The sequence below is a fragment of the Eptesicus fuscus genome, chromosome 7 (assembly GCF_027574615.1).
Source record: "Eptesicus fuscus isolate TK198812 chromosome 7, DD_ASM_mEF_20220401, whole genome shotgun sequence".
NCBI classification, from domain to species: Eukaryota; Metazoa; Chordata; class Mammalia; order Chiroptera; family Vespertilionidae; genus Eptesicus; species Eptesicus fuscus.
Window position 1 is genome coordinate 253,920 of NC_072479.1, and position 15,225 is coordinate 269,144.

Consider the following 15,225-nt stretch of genomic DNA (forward strand, 5'->3'; position numbering starts at 1 on the left):
GCCACAAACCTCAGATTCTCCTCAGGTGACTCCAGTCTGCACTGCACTCCCTCTGCTGGAGTCCAGAGTGAGTAAAGGCAAACAAAATTTTGTGTGTTAGCCTTTTAAGAGGGTGCCTTTATCTCCAGTGGGTTCCATCTCTCCTTGGCAGACAGAAACCCTGCCAGAATTTCACAGCCAGCTGGTATGTGGGCATCTGTTCCTGCCTCTCCTGCTCTGGTTGGGAGCCCATTCTGGAGTTTAGGCTTCACACCTCTCAGAGGGAACTTCCCACAACTGAGCTATCCCTCCATAAATTAAGCTGCTGCCCATAGGGGTGTGAGGCCAGCCCCTTTCGCATCTCTCCCCTCCCTACCAGTCTCTTAGTGGTTTCTTCTGCCAGTCCTTGGTCATAAGTATCCTCTTCAGAGTCTTTAGTTTGAAATTCAGGGTGGTTGTTCCCCAATTTAGTTGTCTTTCCAGAGTGGTTCTGGGAGGAGGTCAGAGTAAGATCCATCAATTCCATCACCATCTTAAAAAGAGCTGAAAAAACATTTTCTTACTTAGATTCTGTACTTTTTATTGTGTAAACATTTTAAAGATATTTGTAAACTTTTGGTTAATTTCCAGAGTTGTGAAAACATTTATTTTGACAATTTTTTAAAACCAGTATTTTCGTTGCCCTATGGAGGCGTAGATTTGCAGAGACCCTCACTCTGCTATTACTGTTTTATTCTCACCACACTTTAACTTTCCACAACTGTGTGTACACCCAGGGAAATTTCCTTATTCTTCTTTGAATAATGATTATATGAATATTTGTCCTCCACTAGACTATAGGTTTCTTTGGGACAGGAACTTTTTTGGTGTGTACAATGTCTTGCACATAACATGTGTTAAGTCAATTATCGGTTGGGCAAATATCCCTGTGTTGTTAGGTACGGTCAGACAAGGCAAAATGTCTCTGCATGGCAAGGTCTTCCAACTGCTTTTATGTTCAGTGTTGGCTCTGTAGCAGGCAGTAAGTAATTTTCTGGAGACAACATCAGTTCAACCTTGCTGTTTGTCCTTAAATTTTGGGATTACTATCTTAGAATATGGCTGAATTAATCCATTCAACTAATATATAATATTTACTTATGTGCAAGGTGTTGTGCTAGTGCTATAGACAAGGTAATAAGAGTAATAGAGTCTTTGACTCCATGGAATTTAAACTTTAGAGGAAAGGCCAAAACAAAAATAAAACAACAACAACCCCCAAACATTAAGTACAAATTGTGATAAATATCATGAAGGAAATAAAATGGTGTTGAGATAGCAAATGTGACTATTTAGTACACTTACAATAATGACCTTTTGTTGCAATGTCTTTGGATTTTTGGCAATATATGTCCTTTTGCAAGATAGTACTCAGTGTGTTTTCATTTTTGTTTTTTGTCTTCCTAGGTTCCCTCCCCCCTAGGAGAACTGTACATGCCATTTTAGCTTTATGTTTAGTTATATAATATATATAGAATTCACTGCTTCATTCTTGCCTCCACTTAGCCAGCATATTCTATCACTGCAATGGTCCTTTTTCTTGTTATCTCAGATACTGTTGGGGAAGACCTAGGTCAGATATGAGTAATGGGAACCTGCTACATTTTTAGGAGAGGAAATAAAGAAAATATATAAAAACAAAATTAACAACCAAATATCTATGGCATTTTTATACACCAATAATGAACACACAGAAAGAGAAACTAAAAATATAATCCCATTTACCATTTCAATAAAAAATTAAGATACCTATGATTAAACTTAACTAAGGAGATAAAAGACCTATACTCAGAAAGCTACAGGACATTGAAAAAAGAGATAGAGGAAGATATAAATAAGTGGAAGATTATACCATGTTCATGGATTGTTACAATCAGCATCATTATAATGTCCATACTACCCAAACCAATCTACAGAGTCCAATGCAATCCCCATTAAAATACCAATGGCATATTTCACAGACCTAGAAAGAACTCTCCAAAAACTTATATGGAATAAAAAAAGACCACAAATAGCCACAGCAATCCTGAGAAAGAAGAACAAAGTTGGAGGGATTACAATACCAGATATCAAGCTATATTGCAAAGCCATTGTTCTCAAAACTGCCTGGTACTGGCACAAGAACAGACATATAGATCAATGGAACAGAACAGAAAATCAGAAATCGACCCAAGCCATTATGCTCAATTAATATTTGACAAAGGAGGCAAGAGCATACAATGGAGTCAAGACAGTCACTTCATCAAATGGTGTTGGGAACATTGGACAGATACATGTAAAAAAAATGAAACTAGATCACAATTTACACCATACACAAAAATAAATTCAAATTGGAGAAAAGATTTAAACATAAAATGGGAAACCATAAAAATCTTAGAAGAATCCAAAGGCAACAAAATATCAGACATATATCATAGCAGTATCTTTACTGATACATCTCCTATGACAATGGAAACTAAGGAGAAAATAAACAAATAGAACTACATCAAAATAAAAAGCTTCTGCACAGCAAAAGAAACCATCAACAAAAAACAAGAGTGTACACTGCATGGGAGAACATATTTGCCAATGTTATATCCAATAAGGGTTTAATCTCTAAAATTTATAGGGAACTCATACAACTTAACAAAAGGAAGTTAAGCAATCCAATTTAAAAATGACCAAAGACCCTAAATAGGCACTTTTTGAAAGTGGACGTTCAAAAGGCCAAGAGACATATGAAAAAATGCTCAAAGTCACTGATCATTTGAGAGATGCAAATCAAAACAACAATGAGATACCACCTTACACTTGCCAGAATGGCTATCATCAACAAATCAACAAATAACAAGTGCTGGCGAGGATGTGGAGAAAAAGGAACCTTACTGCACTACAGGTGGGAATGCAGACTGGTGCAGCCACTGTGGAAAACAGTATGGAGTTTCCTCAAGAATTAAAAATGGGACTCCTATTTGGCCCAGTAATTCCACTTCTAGAAGTATATCCCAAGAAATCGGAAACACCAAAGAAAGAATATATGTACCACTATGTTCATAGCATCACAATTTACAGTATCTAAGATTTGGAAACAGCCTAAGTGCCCATCAGCAGATGAGTGGATTAAAAAACTGTGGTACCTCTACACAATGGAATACTACGTTACTATAAAAAAGCAAGAACTATTACCATTTGCAACAGCATGGATGTACATGGAGAGCATTATACTAAGCGAAATAAGCTAGTTGGAGAAAGATAAATATCACATGATCTCACTCATTTGTGGAATATAATGAACAACATAAAGTGATGAACAAAAATATATCCAGAGACATAGAAGCCTCAAACCGACCAACAAACCTCAAAGGGAAGGCAGAGGAGGAGGTAAAAGATCAACCAAATGACTTGTATCCATGCATATGAGCATGACTAATGAACACGGACACTAGGGGTTAGGTAAGGGCATGTGCTGGAGGGGGGGCGGGTGGACAGGGAGAAGCCAATGGAGAAAAATGAGACATATGTAAAACTTTCAACAATAAATAATTAAAAATTAATAAATAAGTAAAAAGTACATAAAGGCACAGAATAATGGGTGGCCATAGGAATCTAATTAGAGTATTGTTTTGGCATACCTGGTAGACATAGGAAAGAATCCACTGTTGACTGTTGGTTTTATCTAGCTGTTTCCCCACTGTGGCTGTACCAGTCTGCTGAGTAGAGGCCAATAGGTATGGGTGGCAAATCAGAGGACAGAAAACTTGGATTTTAATTTTTAAGAGGAACTCTCAAAATCAATGCAACCTTTTTTTACATTTCTAACACCTAACATATAGTGGAAACAGCCTTAAAATGAGAGAAAGGCTAGGACAATGCAAAGTGGTGAGTGCTCATAGGTAGCTAGGGCAGAAGGGCATGAAAAGTATTCTTGGTGACCTCACTAATTGGGCTGTTTCTTGTCTCTTTGGCCAGTGTTTGTCCAGCATGATGCTGCTCAACTCTACTTCACAGTATGGAACCTAATTAAGGGCCAAATCACTGATGTGGACTTGGTAAGATTCTAGAAATAGAGAACTAAGAAGTTTAAGATGCTGCTCATTTAACTCATTAAGCAATTGTTAATGTAATGTATAGTGGGTATTACTAGTAAAAGAGAAAATCCTATAAAATGCTTATCACAATTCCATAATATTATTAATATTATTATTTTGTACCTTTTTTAATAGAGCAAGTGCATTAGTGGCTGCCATTTCTGGAGCTTCTATCTCATGGCTCCCACTTCTGGAAATTATCCTGACCACGACCATCCATGGCTCTGTGTCCTTCTTATCTCTCCCCTCCTCTGTCTTATAGGTAGAAAGACTGCAGGCCCTGTATACAATCCAGATGAAGGAGTCCTTTATTTGCCTTGAATGTACCACAGAGTGTAGCAGAAACAGTAGCATGCTGACCCTCCCACTTTCTCTTTTTGATATGGACTCAAAGCCCCTGAAAACAGTGGTAAGGAATTTCTCTTGGTGAATTTCCTGTTCCCATACAACTTAGTGTTGCCAATGCCCCTTGATTCTTTTTTTAAAAATTTAATTTATTGAGGTGACATTGGTTCACAAAACCATACAGATATACAACTCAATAAGACTTCATCTGTACACTGCATTGTGCATCCATCACCCCAAGCAAAGTCTCTTTCCATCCCCATTCTCCCCCGTTTGCCCACCTCCACCTACCCCTCACCCCCTTTCCCTCTATCATCACACTGTTGTGTATGTTTCTGTGAGTGCGTGTGTGTGTGTGTGTATGCAAAAGTAGGTTTACAGTTGTTTATATGGAAAATATATAATACAAGAATAAACTCTGTCATACACTCACAACTGTAAACCTACTTTTGCTCACGTGTGTGTGTGTGTGTGTGTGTGTGTGTGTGTGTGTGTGTGTATTTTGCCTAATCCCTTCACCTTCTTGCTTCTTTAGTTCACTAATGAGGCTTTTTTAGCTCACCCTTGACTTTTAAAAAGTCATTTCTGTTTTCTTTGCATGGCTCTGCCTAAGTTCTCCTTTGATTTGACAAAAAAAAAAAAATTTCCCCTTCTATTTCCACTTTCAAGTGCCCCCTCCTGTTTTATCTCTATAACCAGTAGGTTCTTTTTGAGATCCTGACCTCGGGGCCAGACATGAAGGGGGACATAGAGATAACTAGAAGAAAAGCTTAAATCTCCATCTGCAGGGTGAGGGGATGTATTCTAGATGGGAAATACCAACCCTGTTTTATTGCTTGTTCTCCTGGGACAGGAGGATGCCCTGCACTGCTTCTTCCAGCCCAGGGAATTGTCGAACAAGGACACATGTTTCTGTGAGAACTGTGGGAAGAAGACCCGTGGGAAACAGGTACTCACTCGTGAAACCAGATTCTTTCCCAGTCCAGGTTGCCCCACAAGGATTTCCCAAGAGACTTCACGGAGCCACCAAGGCACCTCATGGTGATTGAGGGAGGGATTCCTAATTAGGCCCATGGATCATAGGGCTCCTCAGATCACATCACTGAGAGGGACAGAGCCTTTAAAGATAAGAAGAGAAGGTCTTAGAGCAGGGGCAGAGTTTTTTCCTCAAGAGTAGAATAACTCCCTAGAGCAGATTCTATTGTTGCCCTGGATTCCAGGGCCTGTACAGAAACTGGGCTGCTCAGGCCTTCTGCGGGAGAACTCAACAGACAGCCAATAGGCCCTCCACTCTGTATTGTCTCATCTCCTCCCCCTCTTTTTTTCTTTTACAAGCTCATGTATTATAGTAGTTTAAACAGACATTTCAGAAAACAATTAGAATAAAAGATAACACTTCAGAAACTGCACTGTGTTCACTGAAAGTACATGTAGATAATTAATAGAGGATTGCTAATACACTTAATTATTTTATCATTTTCACACTCATAACAACTTTAAAAATATTGGTAATATATTAGGAAATTCTCATATTAAATGCTATAACAATATTTAGTATTTAAGTTTGTCAATATTTAAAGTTTTGAACATGATGAATGTATTTTTTGCTTGTTAAGTAATCTAGGTTGGATTGGTGATAATGCCAATAGCAGGTGATAATGTAGTATATCTAAACTGTTTCTATGTTTATTTAACAACATTTATAGCAAGAAAGCAGTCTCTCAAATGTATTCTTACAGGAATGGAAGAAGAAGAATCCATAGGCAGCAAAATATCAGACATATCTCATAGCAATATGGGACTACATCAAAATAAAAAGCTTTTGCACAGCAAAAGAAACCATCAACAAAATAACAAGAGAGCCCACTGCATGGGAGAACACATTTGCAAATGTTACATCTGGTAAGGGTTTAATCTCTAAAATTTATAGGGAACTCACACAACTTAACAAAAGGAAAATAAACAATCCAATAAAAAATGGTTAAAGAACTTAAATAGGCACTTTTTGAAAGTGGACATTCAGAAGGCCAAGAGACATGAAAAAATGCTCAAAGTCACTGATCATTTGAGAGATGCAAATCAAAACAATAATGAGGTACCACCTCACACATGTCAGAATGGCTATCATCAACAAGTGAAGTGCTAATGAGAAGTGCTGGAGAAGATTTGGAGAAAAAGGAACCCTCATACACTGCTGGTGGGAATGCAGACTGGTGCAGCCTCTGTGGAGAACAGTATGGAGTTTCCTCAAAAAACTGAAAATGGAACTTCCATTTGACCCAGTAATCCCACTGCTAGGAATATATCCTAAGAAACTGGAAACACCAATCAGAAAGGATATATGCACCCCTATGTTCATAGCAGCACAATTTACAATAGCTAAGATTTGGAAACAGCCTAGGTGCCCATCAGCAGATGACTGGATCAGAAAACTGTGGTACATCTACACAATGGAATACTATGCTGCCATAAAAAAGAAGGAATTCTCATTATTTGCAGCAACCTGGATGGAATTGGAGAACATTATGCTAAGTGAAATAAGCCAGTCAATGAAAGAAAAATACCACATGATCTCACTCATTTATGGATAATAAAGAACATTATAAACTGATGAACAAAAAGATAGATATAGAGACAGTAAAGCATCAAACAGACTGTCAAATTATAGGGGGAAGGTTAGGGAGAGGTGGGGGAGATAAGAGATCAACCGAAGGACTTGTATGCATGCATATAAGCATAACCAATGGACGCAAAACTCTGGGGGGTGAGGGCATGTATGGGTGTGGGGTGAAGGGGACAATGGTAAGATATGTACACATATAATACCTTAATAAAAAAATTAAAAATAATAATAATAAATAAAAATAAAAAATGGAACTCCCATTTGACCCAGTAATCCCACTTCTAGGAACTAGAAACACCAATCAGAAGGGATATATGCACCCCTATGTTCATAGCAGCACAATTTACAATAGCTAAGATTTGGAAACAACCTAAGGGCCCATCAGCAGATGAGTGGATTAGAAAACTGTGGTATATCTACATAATGAAATACTATGCTGCTGTAAAAAAGCAAGAACTCTTACCATTTGCAACAGCATGATGGACCTGGAGAGCATTATGCTAAGGGAAATAAGCCAGTCAGAGAAAGATAAGTACCACATCTCACTCATTTGTGGAATATAATGAACAACATAAAATAATGAACAAAAATAGTTCCAGAGACAAAGAAGCATCGAACAAACAGTCAAACCTCAGAGGGAAGGCAGGGGAGGGTGGGCGAGGGGGAGGGTGCTAAGAGATTGAGATTAACCAAAGAACTTCTATGGATATAAGCATAACCAATGGACACACACAATAGGGGGTGACGGCCTGGGCTGGGGAGGTGGGGCCAGGTCGGGCTAGGAGGGGACAATGGGAGGGAAAGGAGACATATGTAATACTTTTAACAATAAAGAATTAAAAGTAAATAAATAAAAATTTAATTTTGAAAAAATAAATAATAAAATATTTTATGAAAAAAGAAGAGATTTTATTTTACTTATTTACTTATTTATTTGTTCAATTGTTTATACACTACTAGAGGCCCGGTGCATGAAATTCGTGCATGGAGGGGGGTTGTCCCTCAGCCCAGCCTGAACCCTCTCCAATCTGGGACCCCTCGAGGGATGTCCGACTGCCTGTTTAGGCCCGGTTTGCCCCCAACTTCCCTCCTCTGCCGGCCTGGTTATCCCTAACTGCCCTCTCCTGCAGGGTTGATCACCTCCAACTGCCCTCCCTTGCAGGCCTGGTCCTTCTCAACTGCCCTCCCTTGCAGGCCTGGTCCTTCTCAACTGCCCTCCCTTGCAGGCTGGGTGCCTCCCAACTGCCCTCTCCTGCTGGCCATCTTGTGGTGGCCATATTGTGTCCACATGGGGGCAGGATCTTTGACCACATGGGGGCAGCTATATTGTGTGTTGCAGTGATGATCAATCTGCATATTACTCTTTTATTAGATAGGATAGAGGCCTGGTACAGGGGTGGGGGCCAGCTGGTTTGCCCTGAAGGGCGTCCTGGATCAGGTGGGGGTTCTCTTGGGGTGTGGGGAGGCCTGAGCAAGGGGCCTGTGGTGGTTTTCAGGCCAGCCACGCCCCCTGGCAACCCAAGCAGAGACCCTGGTATCTGGAATTTATTTTCCTTCTACAATTGAAACTTTGTAGCCTGGAGCGGAGCCAAACTTGGGGCTCCCTCCAAGGCTGGTAGCCATTTGTGTTGGGGTTATAATTGAAACTTTGTTGCCTTAAGCGGGTGGGCCCAGCCAGGGTGTGCGGAAAGCTTTGCTTCCCCTGTTGCCGGCGGCAACCCTGGCCTGCTCTCTTAAGCTCCATTCTGCTGCCATTTGTTTGAATTTGTTTACCTTCTACAATTGAAAGTTTGTAGCTTGAGTGGAGCCTTAGGCCTGGCAAGGGCAGGCGGAAAGCTTGGCTTCCTCTGTTACCTAGGAAACCTTGCTCTCTGTGGCTGTAGCCATCTTGGTTTGGGTTAATTTGCATACTCGCTCTGATTGGATGGTGGGCGTGGCTTGTGGGTGTGTCGGAGGTATAGTCGATTTACATATTTGTCTATTATTAGATAGGATTACAGATGTCCCCATTCCCTTCCTCCCCCTATGCTCACCTTCACCCAGCCCCCACCACCCTACCCCTGGCCTTCACCACACTGTTGTCTGTATCCATGGGATATGTATGCTTCCCTTTCAACATACCTTTTGCTGTGGTATTTCTCTGAATTATCCATTTCAAGTGCCTTTGGATTTCATCTCCATAGTGATTTTGCTTTTGCAGGTCTTGAAGCTGACGTATTTGCCCCAGACCTTGACAATCCACCTTATGCGGTTTTCCATCAGGAATTCACAGACAGAAAAAATCTGCCACTCGCTGTATTTCCCCCAGAGCTTGGACTTGAATCGGTTTCTTCTGACTGATAAAGACCTCTGCAATGCTGAGTACCAGGTGACATGCTTCTCACCTCCTGTCTACTGCCATCTCATTAGATACTGTGTCCTTTTGATTTTGCCCACTTCCACTAGGCTGCTTGAAGTTAAACACTCAGAAATGGCATTTTGGCGTGTCTCATCTTTGTCATTCTCTCATCTCAGAAATTCTGCTGTCCATGTTTAGTATACAAAAAGGAAGGAAACTCACCAACAACCAGATGTAATTAATAGAAGCATTTTCATATATTCAAGAAACACTTAATTTTAAAAATAGTATTTTAATGATTGAGACCTGTGTGTTCTTGAACAATAGTGAATTGTTATCACCATGCCATCACCACCCTCATTTGCTCTTTATAGCTGCTTTTCTTTTCTTTAAGATTCAAAAGACACTATTTATAAATATTGGGTTTGTACTCAGACACCTTAGAGCATGGGGAGAAGGAACCTGAGGGAAAGAACCCATAATTCAGGACCTTCCTTTTAATAAGATGTGTAGTACTTACATGTACATAGGTAAACACAATGGGCTGTAAATATAACACTAACCAAGTTTTCTTCTTAAAGCAGCTTATGTCCACTTGGAGGGTAATAAGGAAGTGGCCAGTACATTGGACCAAATTTAATCAAAGTAAAGTTGAATTCAGTTGTCCTGAGCTAATAACTTATTGGAAAATTCTGAGAAAAAAAGTGACATAGATATCTTTTCTCCATATGTTTGAAATTATACATTTAGCATATTCTACTTTTAGCTGTATATACCATTTCTGAACTTTTTTGTTCCAGTGGTCTGTTTACTGTTCATGCTCTAGTATTTTAAATACTGAGGCCTGATAATATGTTAGAAAAGCTTATATTATAATATAGTTTCTTTATCAACTCAGGGCATATACACTTCATAGGATTCTCATTTTTTCCCTAGTTTTCTTTATTTTTATTTGCACAGTTTACCTGATGAAGTATATCTTAAATTTTTTTCTGCTTGAAAACAACACTCCCCAGGGAACCACTGATTTGTTCTCCCGCAGATCACTGGGGAAAGGGATAGAATAATGAAGGCAGAGGTAACCACATGCCTTAGAAGTCAAAATGATGCAAAGAGAGGTGCTTGACCATAGAGGCTTGTCCATCTAACCTGGAGAAAGAATGGATTGGTCAGGAGGCAGGCCCAGTGCAGGCTTGGGAAAGCTTGAGAAGTTGATTGTTTATTTTGCAAAAAGCTCCTGGTGCATCCAAGCCCAAGAAAATATAACCCAAGGGAACAAAGAGTTATCTTTCTCCCTCAATAATGTGCACTCACCCGTTCTTTCCGGTATTCTCTCTATAGCAACCATGTAGGTTTAGCAGCCCTGCCTAGGGCCCATGGCAGACCTCCTGAGCTTCAAAGGACTAAGTTTAAATATGAAACAGGAACTCTGGACATTGACCTTTGTTTTGATCTTGATTAAGACAAGATTGGGATGTCCAAATTTTTTTTGCTACCCCCTTTCCATAACTTGTCTACTAATCTTGTTCATTCTGAAAGATCATTTCAAGCATGTCTTCTCTGGAGACCTTTTCCCCAAGCTCCTCAGCCTTTCCTCAGCTGGTTGTTTCTTTTCCTTTTTTGTGCAAAAGTTGAGTTTTCCAGAATTTACCTGTAAATGCATCTGTTATAAAGCATGACATTCTAATTCTGCCTTACTTAGCTGTGAAATTCTTGAAGTCAAGGAATGTTTTCTAGTCCCCTTGAAGTACCAGGGCCTGGCATGGAGTAGTCACTGAATAAACAAGTAATGAAATGTTCCCTTATTTTAAAGTAGGGTTAGAAAAAGAAGGATGATGGGTGAATCATATTATGCCTTGTGTTCTTTCAGCTTGAAGGACTGTATGAACTCTTTGCTGTGATTGCCCATGTGGGGCTGCCTGACTTTGGTCATTACTGTGCCTATATCCGGAATTCTATAGATGGAAAATGGTTCTGCTTCAACGATTCCAGTGTTTGTTGGGTGAGGATCATCATCTAAATTGCCTCTTGCCCTAGATTAGCTACCTGTGCTATATTCTGAGCCCAGGGCTAGATGGGTCCTCAAGGTCAAGCAAGCCACATTATTGTTCTCTGTGTGTGGGACCTTTTATGAGCTTGAAAGCTGTTTTCTGCATGAAGTGTTCAAATGGTCTCTAAGAGTCTACTTAGCTCAATGTCTATATTTTTGGTGTTGTAAGCTCAGTGCCTTAAGCTTTGTGGGAAATTTATGGAAAGCAAGAAGAGTTGGAAATATGAAGTTAGAACTTTGGGCTGAACATAACCAAGTGTAAACAGAGGGACAATGGTACTAAAAGAGACTTCATTTACATGGCATTTATCACTAGATGCTGTGGGTTTTGTGAGTTCCTAGGGGTAGGTTTGTTGGAAGGAGTGAGGGAGGGCAGATTATAGCACCCTGTACTCTGGATGCTTCAAAGATATCAGCTGGTTGCTTCACTTTCTATGTTATATACTTCCAGGTATCCTGGGAAGATATCCAATGTACCTATGGAAATCATAACTGCCGCTGGTAAGAGAATTGTTAGTGATGGAAGCCCAATGAGCTTACACAGTATTCTTATTGCTGTGTGACACTCTCATGGATTCAACTGCCCCTTATCCTAACTAATAAAGAGGGAACATGCAAATTGATGGTCACACCATCACAAAGATGGTGATACCCATAGCCACAAGATGGCAGCACCTAGCCTCCTCAGCCCTGGCGGAGTCCCCCAGTCCTTTCAGCCCCACTGGGGGCGGCAGGCACACAGTGTGGCCGGTTCTGCCCTCAGCAGCCCAGCTGCCCAGGGCCGCCAGAGGCTCAGGTAACTAGGGCCAGCTGAGGCTTGCACTGCCAGCAGTGGCAGCAGCAGAGGTGTGATGGGGCGTCACCTTTCCCTGATCGCCGTGTCGCCTCCCGCACCTGAGGGCTCCCAGACTGTGAGGGGGGCAGGCTGGGCCGAGGGACCCTCCTCCAGTGCATGAATTTTCATGCACCAGGCCTCTAGTATTTACATAACTCCTCAGTGACTAACTGGCCAGCCTCATCTTTCAATACCCATCCCATTGCACCATATTTTCTCACAATTTAGACTCCAAGAATAACTAAAGAGGAAGTTGCTCCCTAAACATCAGATCCTCCATTTTTTTCTCATGGCTTTACACATGCAATTCTAGTCAGTATTACCCTCTCTTAACTTATCATCAAGGCAAAGTCCTATCCATACTTCAGTACCTCTCTGATCATGGCCTTTTCCTACTCTTTTAATGCCTTGCACTGATTCACCCAGGCATATCTGTAGGGGCTTCTCATGTGCTTTCACTGTGTTTTGAGCATACTTCTTTTATAGAAAGGGTCACACTGTTTTGTCATTTTTGTTTATGTAACTTTCACATTAGACCACAAACTCTTTGGGGGCAAGGATCACTCATTTTCTCTTTCTTTGTCTGGTGCAGTGGCTTGTGTTAGTAAATATCAATAACTATTTTTTACAAATCAATAACTACAGAGAGGAAACTGGAAAGAAAAAAAGCTGGGTGAAATTAAATCAGAGACTTTATAAGTTTTCCCAGCTGAGTTTCTGGGTTAGGGTGATATTTGTGATTGTTTCAGCCACAGAAGTAGGCCAGATCATTTGAAAAATAATGAATGAGCTAGAATTTGTGTTTGAAATACTTCTCCAATGTTCCTTTTCTCTTCTTTCTTATAACCACCTCCTTTGAATGCTCACTTTTTGTCACTTTCTGGTTGTCAGCGACTCCCCCATTGTTTAAGTAACAGTTTGGCAGACTTTCTCTATAAAGGGCCAGATAATAAATATTTTAGGCTTTGTGGGCCACACAATTTCTGTTGCAACTATTCAACTCTATCTTTGTAGTCAAAAGCAGCCACAAATGACATATGAATGAATGAGTGTAGCTGTGTTCCAATTAAATTTATTTGCAAATACAGGGTCAGATTTGACTAATGGGTTCCTAGTTTGTCAACTCCTGATTTAGATATTAACTAACTGCAGGTTAGTTATTTTCCTAGGTCACACATTTTGTTTTCCTCTGGGGTGATGGATAGATGAACACTTTATCTAACAACCTGGAAAGTTTGTTGGCTTTTTTCCTATTGTGAATTAATAATGTATGAATGTTTGGTTTCTGCTATGATGTTGCATTTTTTTTCTTTCTAGGCGGGAAACTGCCTACCTTCTGGTTTACATGAAGATGGAGTCCTAATGAATGTATCCTAAATCTTTAGGGACCGACGAAGTATCATTTTCCTTGTCTATTCCTGAATCTGCTCTTTTAAAAGATTTTGCAATGAGGAAAAGCACTGTTTTCAAATTGTACTGTTAAACTTTATTTATAATCAGAGTAATTATCAAAAGATTTAACAGTGACACTGCAACAGGTCTAGATCAGTCAGAATGGATATTTCCATCAGTTGACTCTGGCCACATGGTTGGAGCAGTGTCCTGTGTGTTCCCAGCTGTGTAAGACTTTAAGTGTTTAGTTGAGAGATTGTGGGAGTCCAGATGCTTTCAGGGGAAGAGAGACCTGGCCACCAATGGTAGTAGGAAGCATTCAGATGGCAAGGGGCAATGGTAGGGAAGTATTTAAATATTTTACAACTTAGTATGACTGTACTGGTTTGTATTGACTGAATATAATTTCTATTTATACATACTTTTAAATTTTATCTTTAAAACCCATGTTAATCTCATAAAACTCAAGTGACAAATATGTATTGATTACCCACTCTTCATAAGAATGCATGCTAGGCACAATAATGAATAAAGTTTTTCTCTCAAAGGCATTTGCAGTTTAATGGACAGTGGTTAAAATACATAAGATACTAAGGGTTTGTGCTATAGGAATTCAAAGGAAAGGGAAATCACTTTCATTGTGGAGCCATGGGAGAAGACTTCAGGATGGAAAAGGGCTTAGGATGGAGGACAGTGCATTTATATGGAAAAGCATACTCAGTGTCATGGTTGAAAAAGGCAAGGCTCAAGGTTCAGAAATTGTCTATCAACCTTGTTTCAAAAGAAGAAAGCAAGTGGTGAGTGATAATGATGGCAGGTATGTGGGGCTCTGAATGTAGAGGATCTTGAACTGAACTAAGAAGTTTGGATTTAATTAATTAATTAATTAATTTTAAGTTATCTTTATTGTTGAATGTATTACAGATGTCCCCCACCCCACACCCCCGCTTTTCCCCATTGACCTCTTCTAGCCCACACCACTCTATGCCCCAGGCCTTCACCATGCTATTGTTTGTGTCCCTGGGTTACAAGTTATTTGGTTAATCTCTTCCCATCCACCCACCCCCACCTTCCCTCTAAAATTCGACAGTCTGTTCCATGCTTCTATGTCTTTGGAACTATTTTGTTTATCAGTTTATTTTGCTCTATATTATCATTATCATATGAGTGAGATCATGTGATACTTATTCTTCTCTGATGGGCTTATTTTGCTTAGCATAATATTCTCCAGGTCCCTCCATGCTGTCTCAAATGGTAAGATATCCTTCTTTTTTACTGCTGCATAGTATTCTATGGTATTGATATACCACAGCTTTTTTATCCACTCATCTACTGATGGGCACTTGGGCTGTTTTCAGATCTTAGCTATTGCAAATTGTGCTGCTGTGAACGTAGGGTTACATATATTCTTTCTGTTTGGTGTTTCAGGTTTCTTAGGATATATTCCTAGAAGTGGGGTCACTGGGTCAAATGGCATTTCCATATTTAATTTTTTTAAGGAAACTCCATATTGTTTTCCATAGTGGCTGCACCAGTCTGCATTCCCACCAGCAGTGC

General features: G+C 40.0%; 1 protein-coding gene across 1 annotated transcript in view; it reads left to right on the forward strand.

Moving 5' to 3' along the window:
• The window catches only part of USP18 (ubiquitin specific peptidase 18), a 67,165-nt gene extending 52,955 nt beyond the window's left edge, over nt 1-14,210 (forward strand). The window contains exons 5-11 of the mRNA XM_054718657.1: nt 3,967-4,046; nt 4,348-4,494; nt 5,284-5,379; nt 9,254-9,421; nt 11,262-11,393; nt 11,893-11,942; nt 13,594-14,210. Coding sequence (XP_054574632.1) covers nt 3,967-4,046; nt 4,348-4,494; nt 5,284-5,379; nt 9,254-9,421; nt 11,262-11,393; nt 11,893-11,942; nt 13,594-13,639 — 719 coding nt within the window. The 3' untranslated portion in view covers nt 13,640-14,210. The remainder of the gene's footprint in view (nt 1-3,966; nt 4,047-4,347; nt 4,495-5,283; nt 5,380-9,253; nt 9,422-11,261; nt 11,394-11,892; nt 11,943-13,593) is intronic.
• The last annotated feature ends 1,015 nt before the right edge of the window (nt 14,211-15,225 follow it).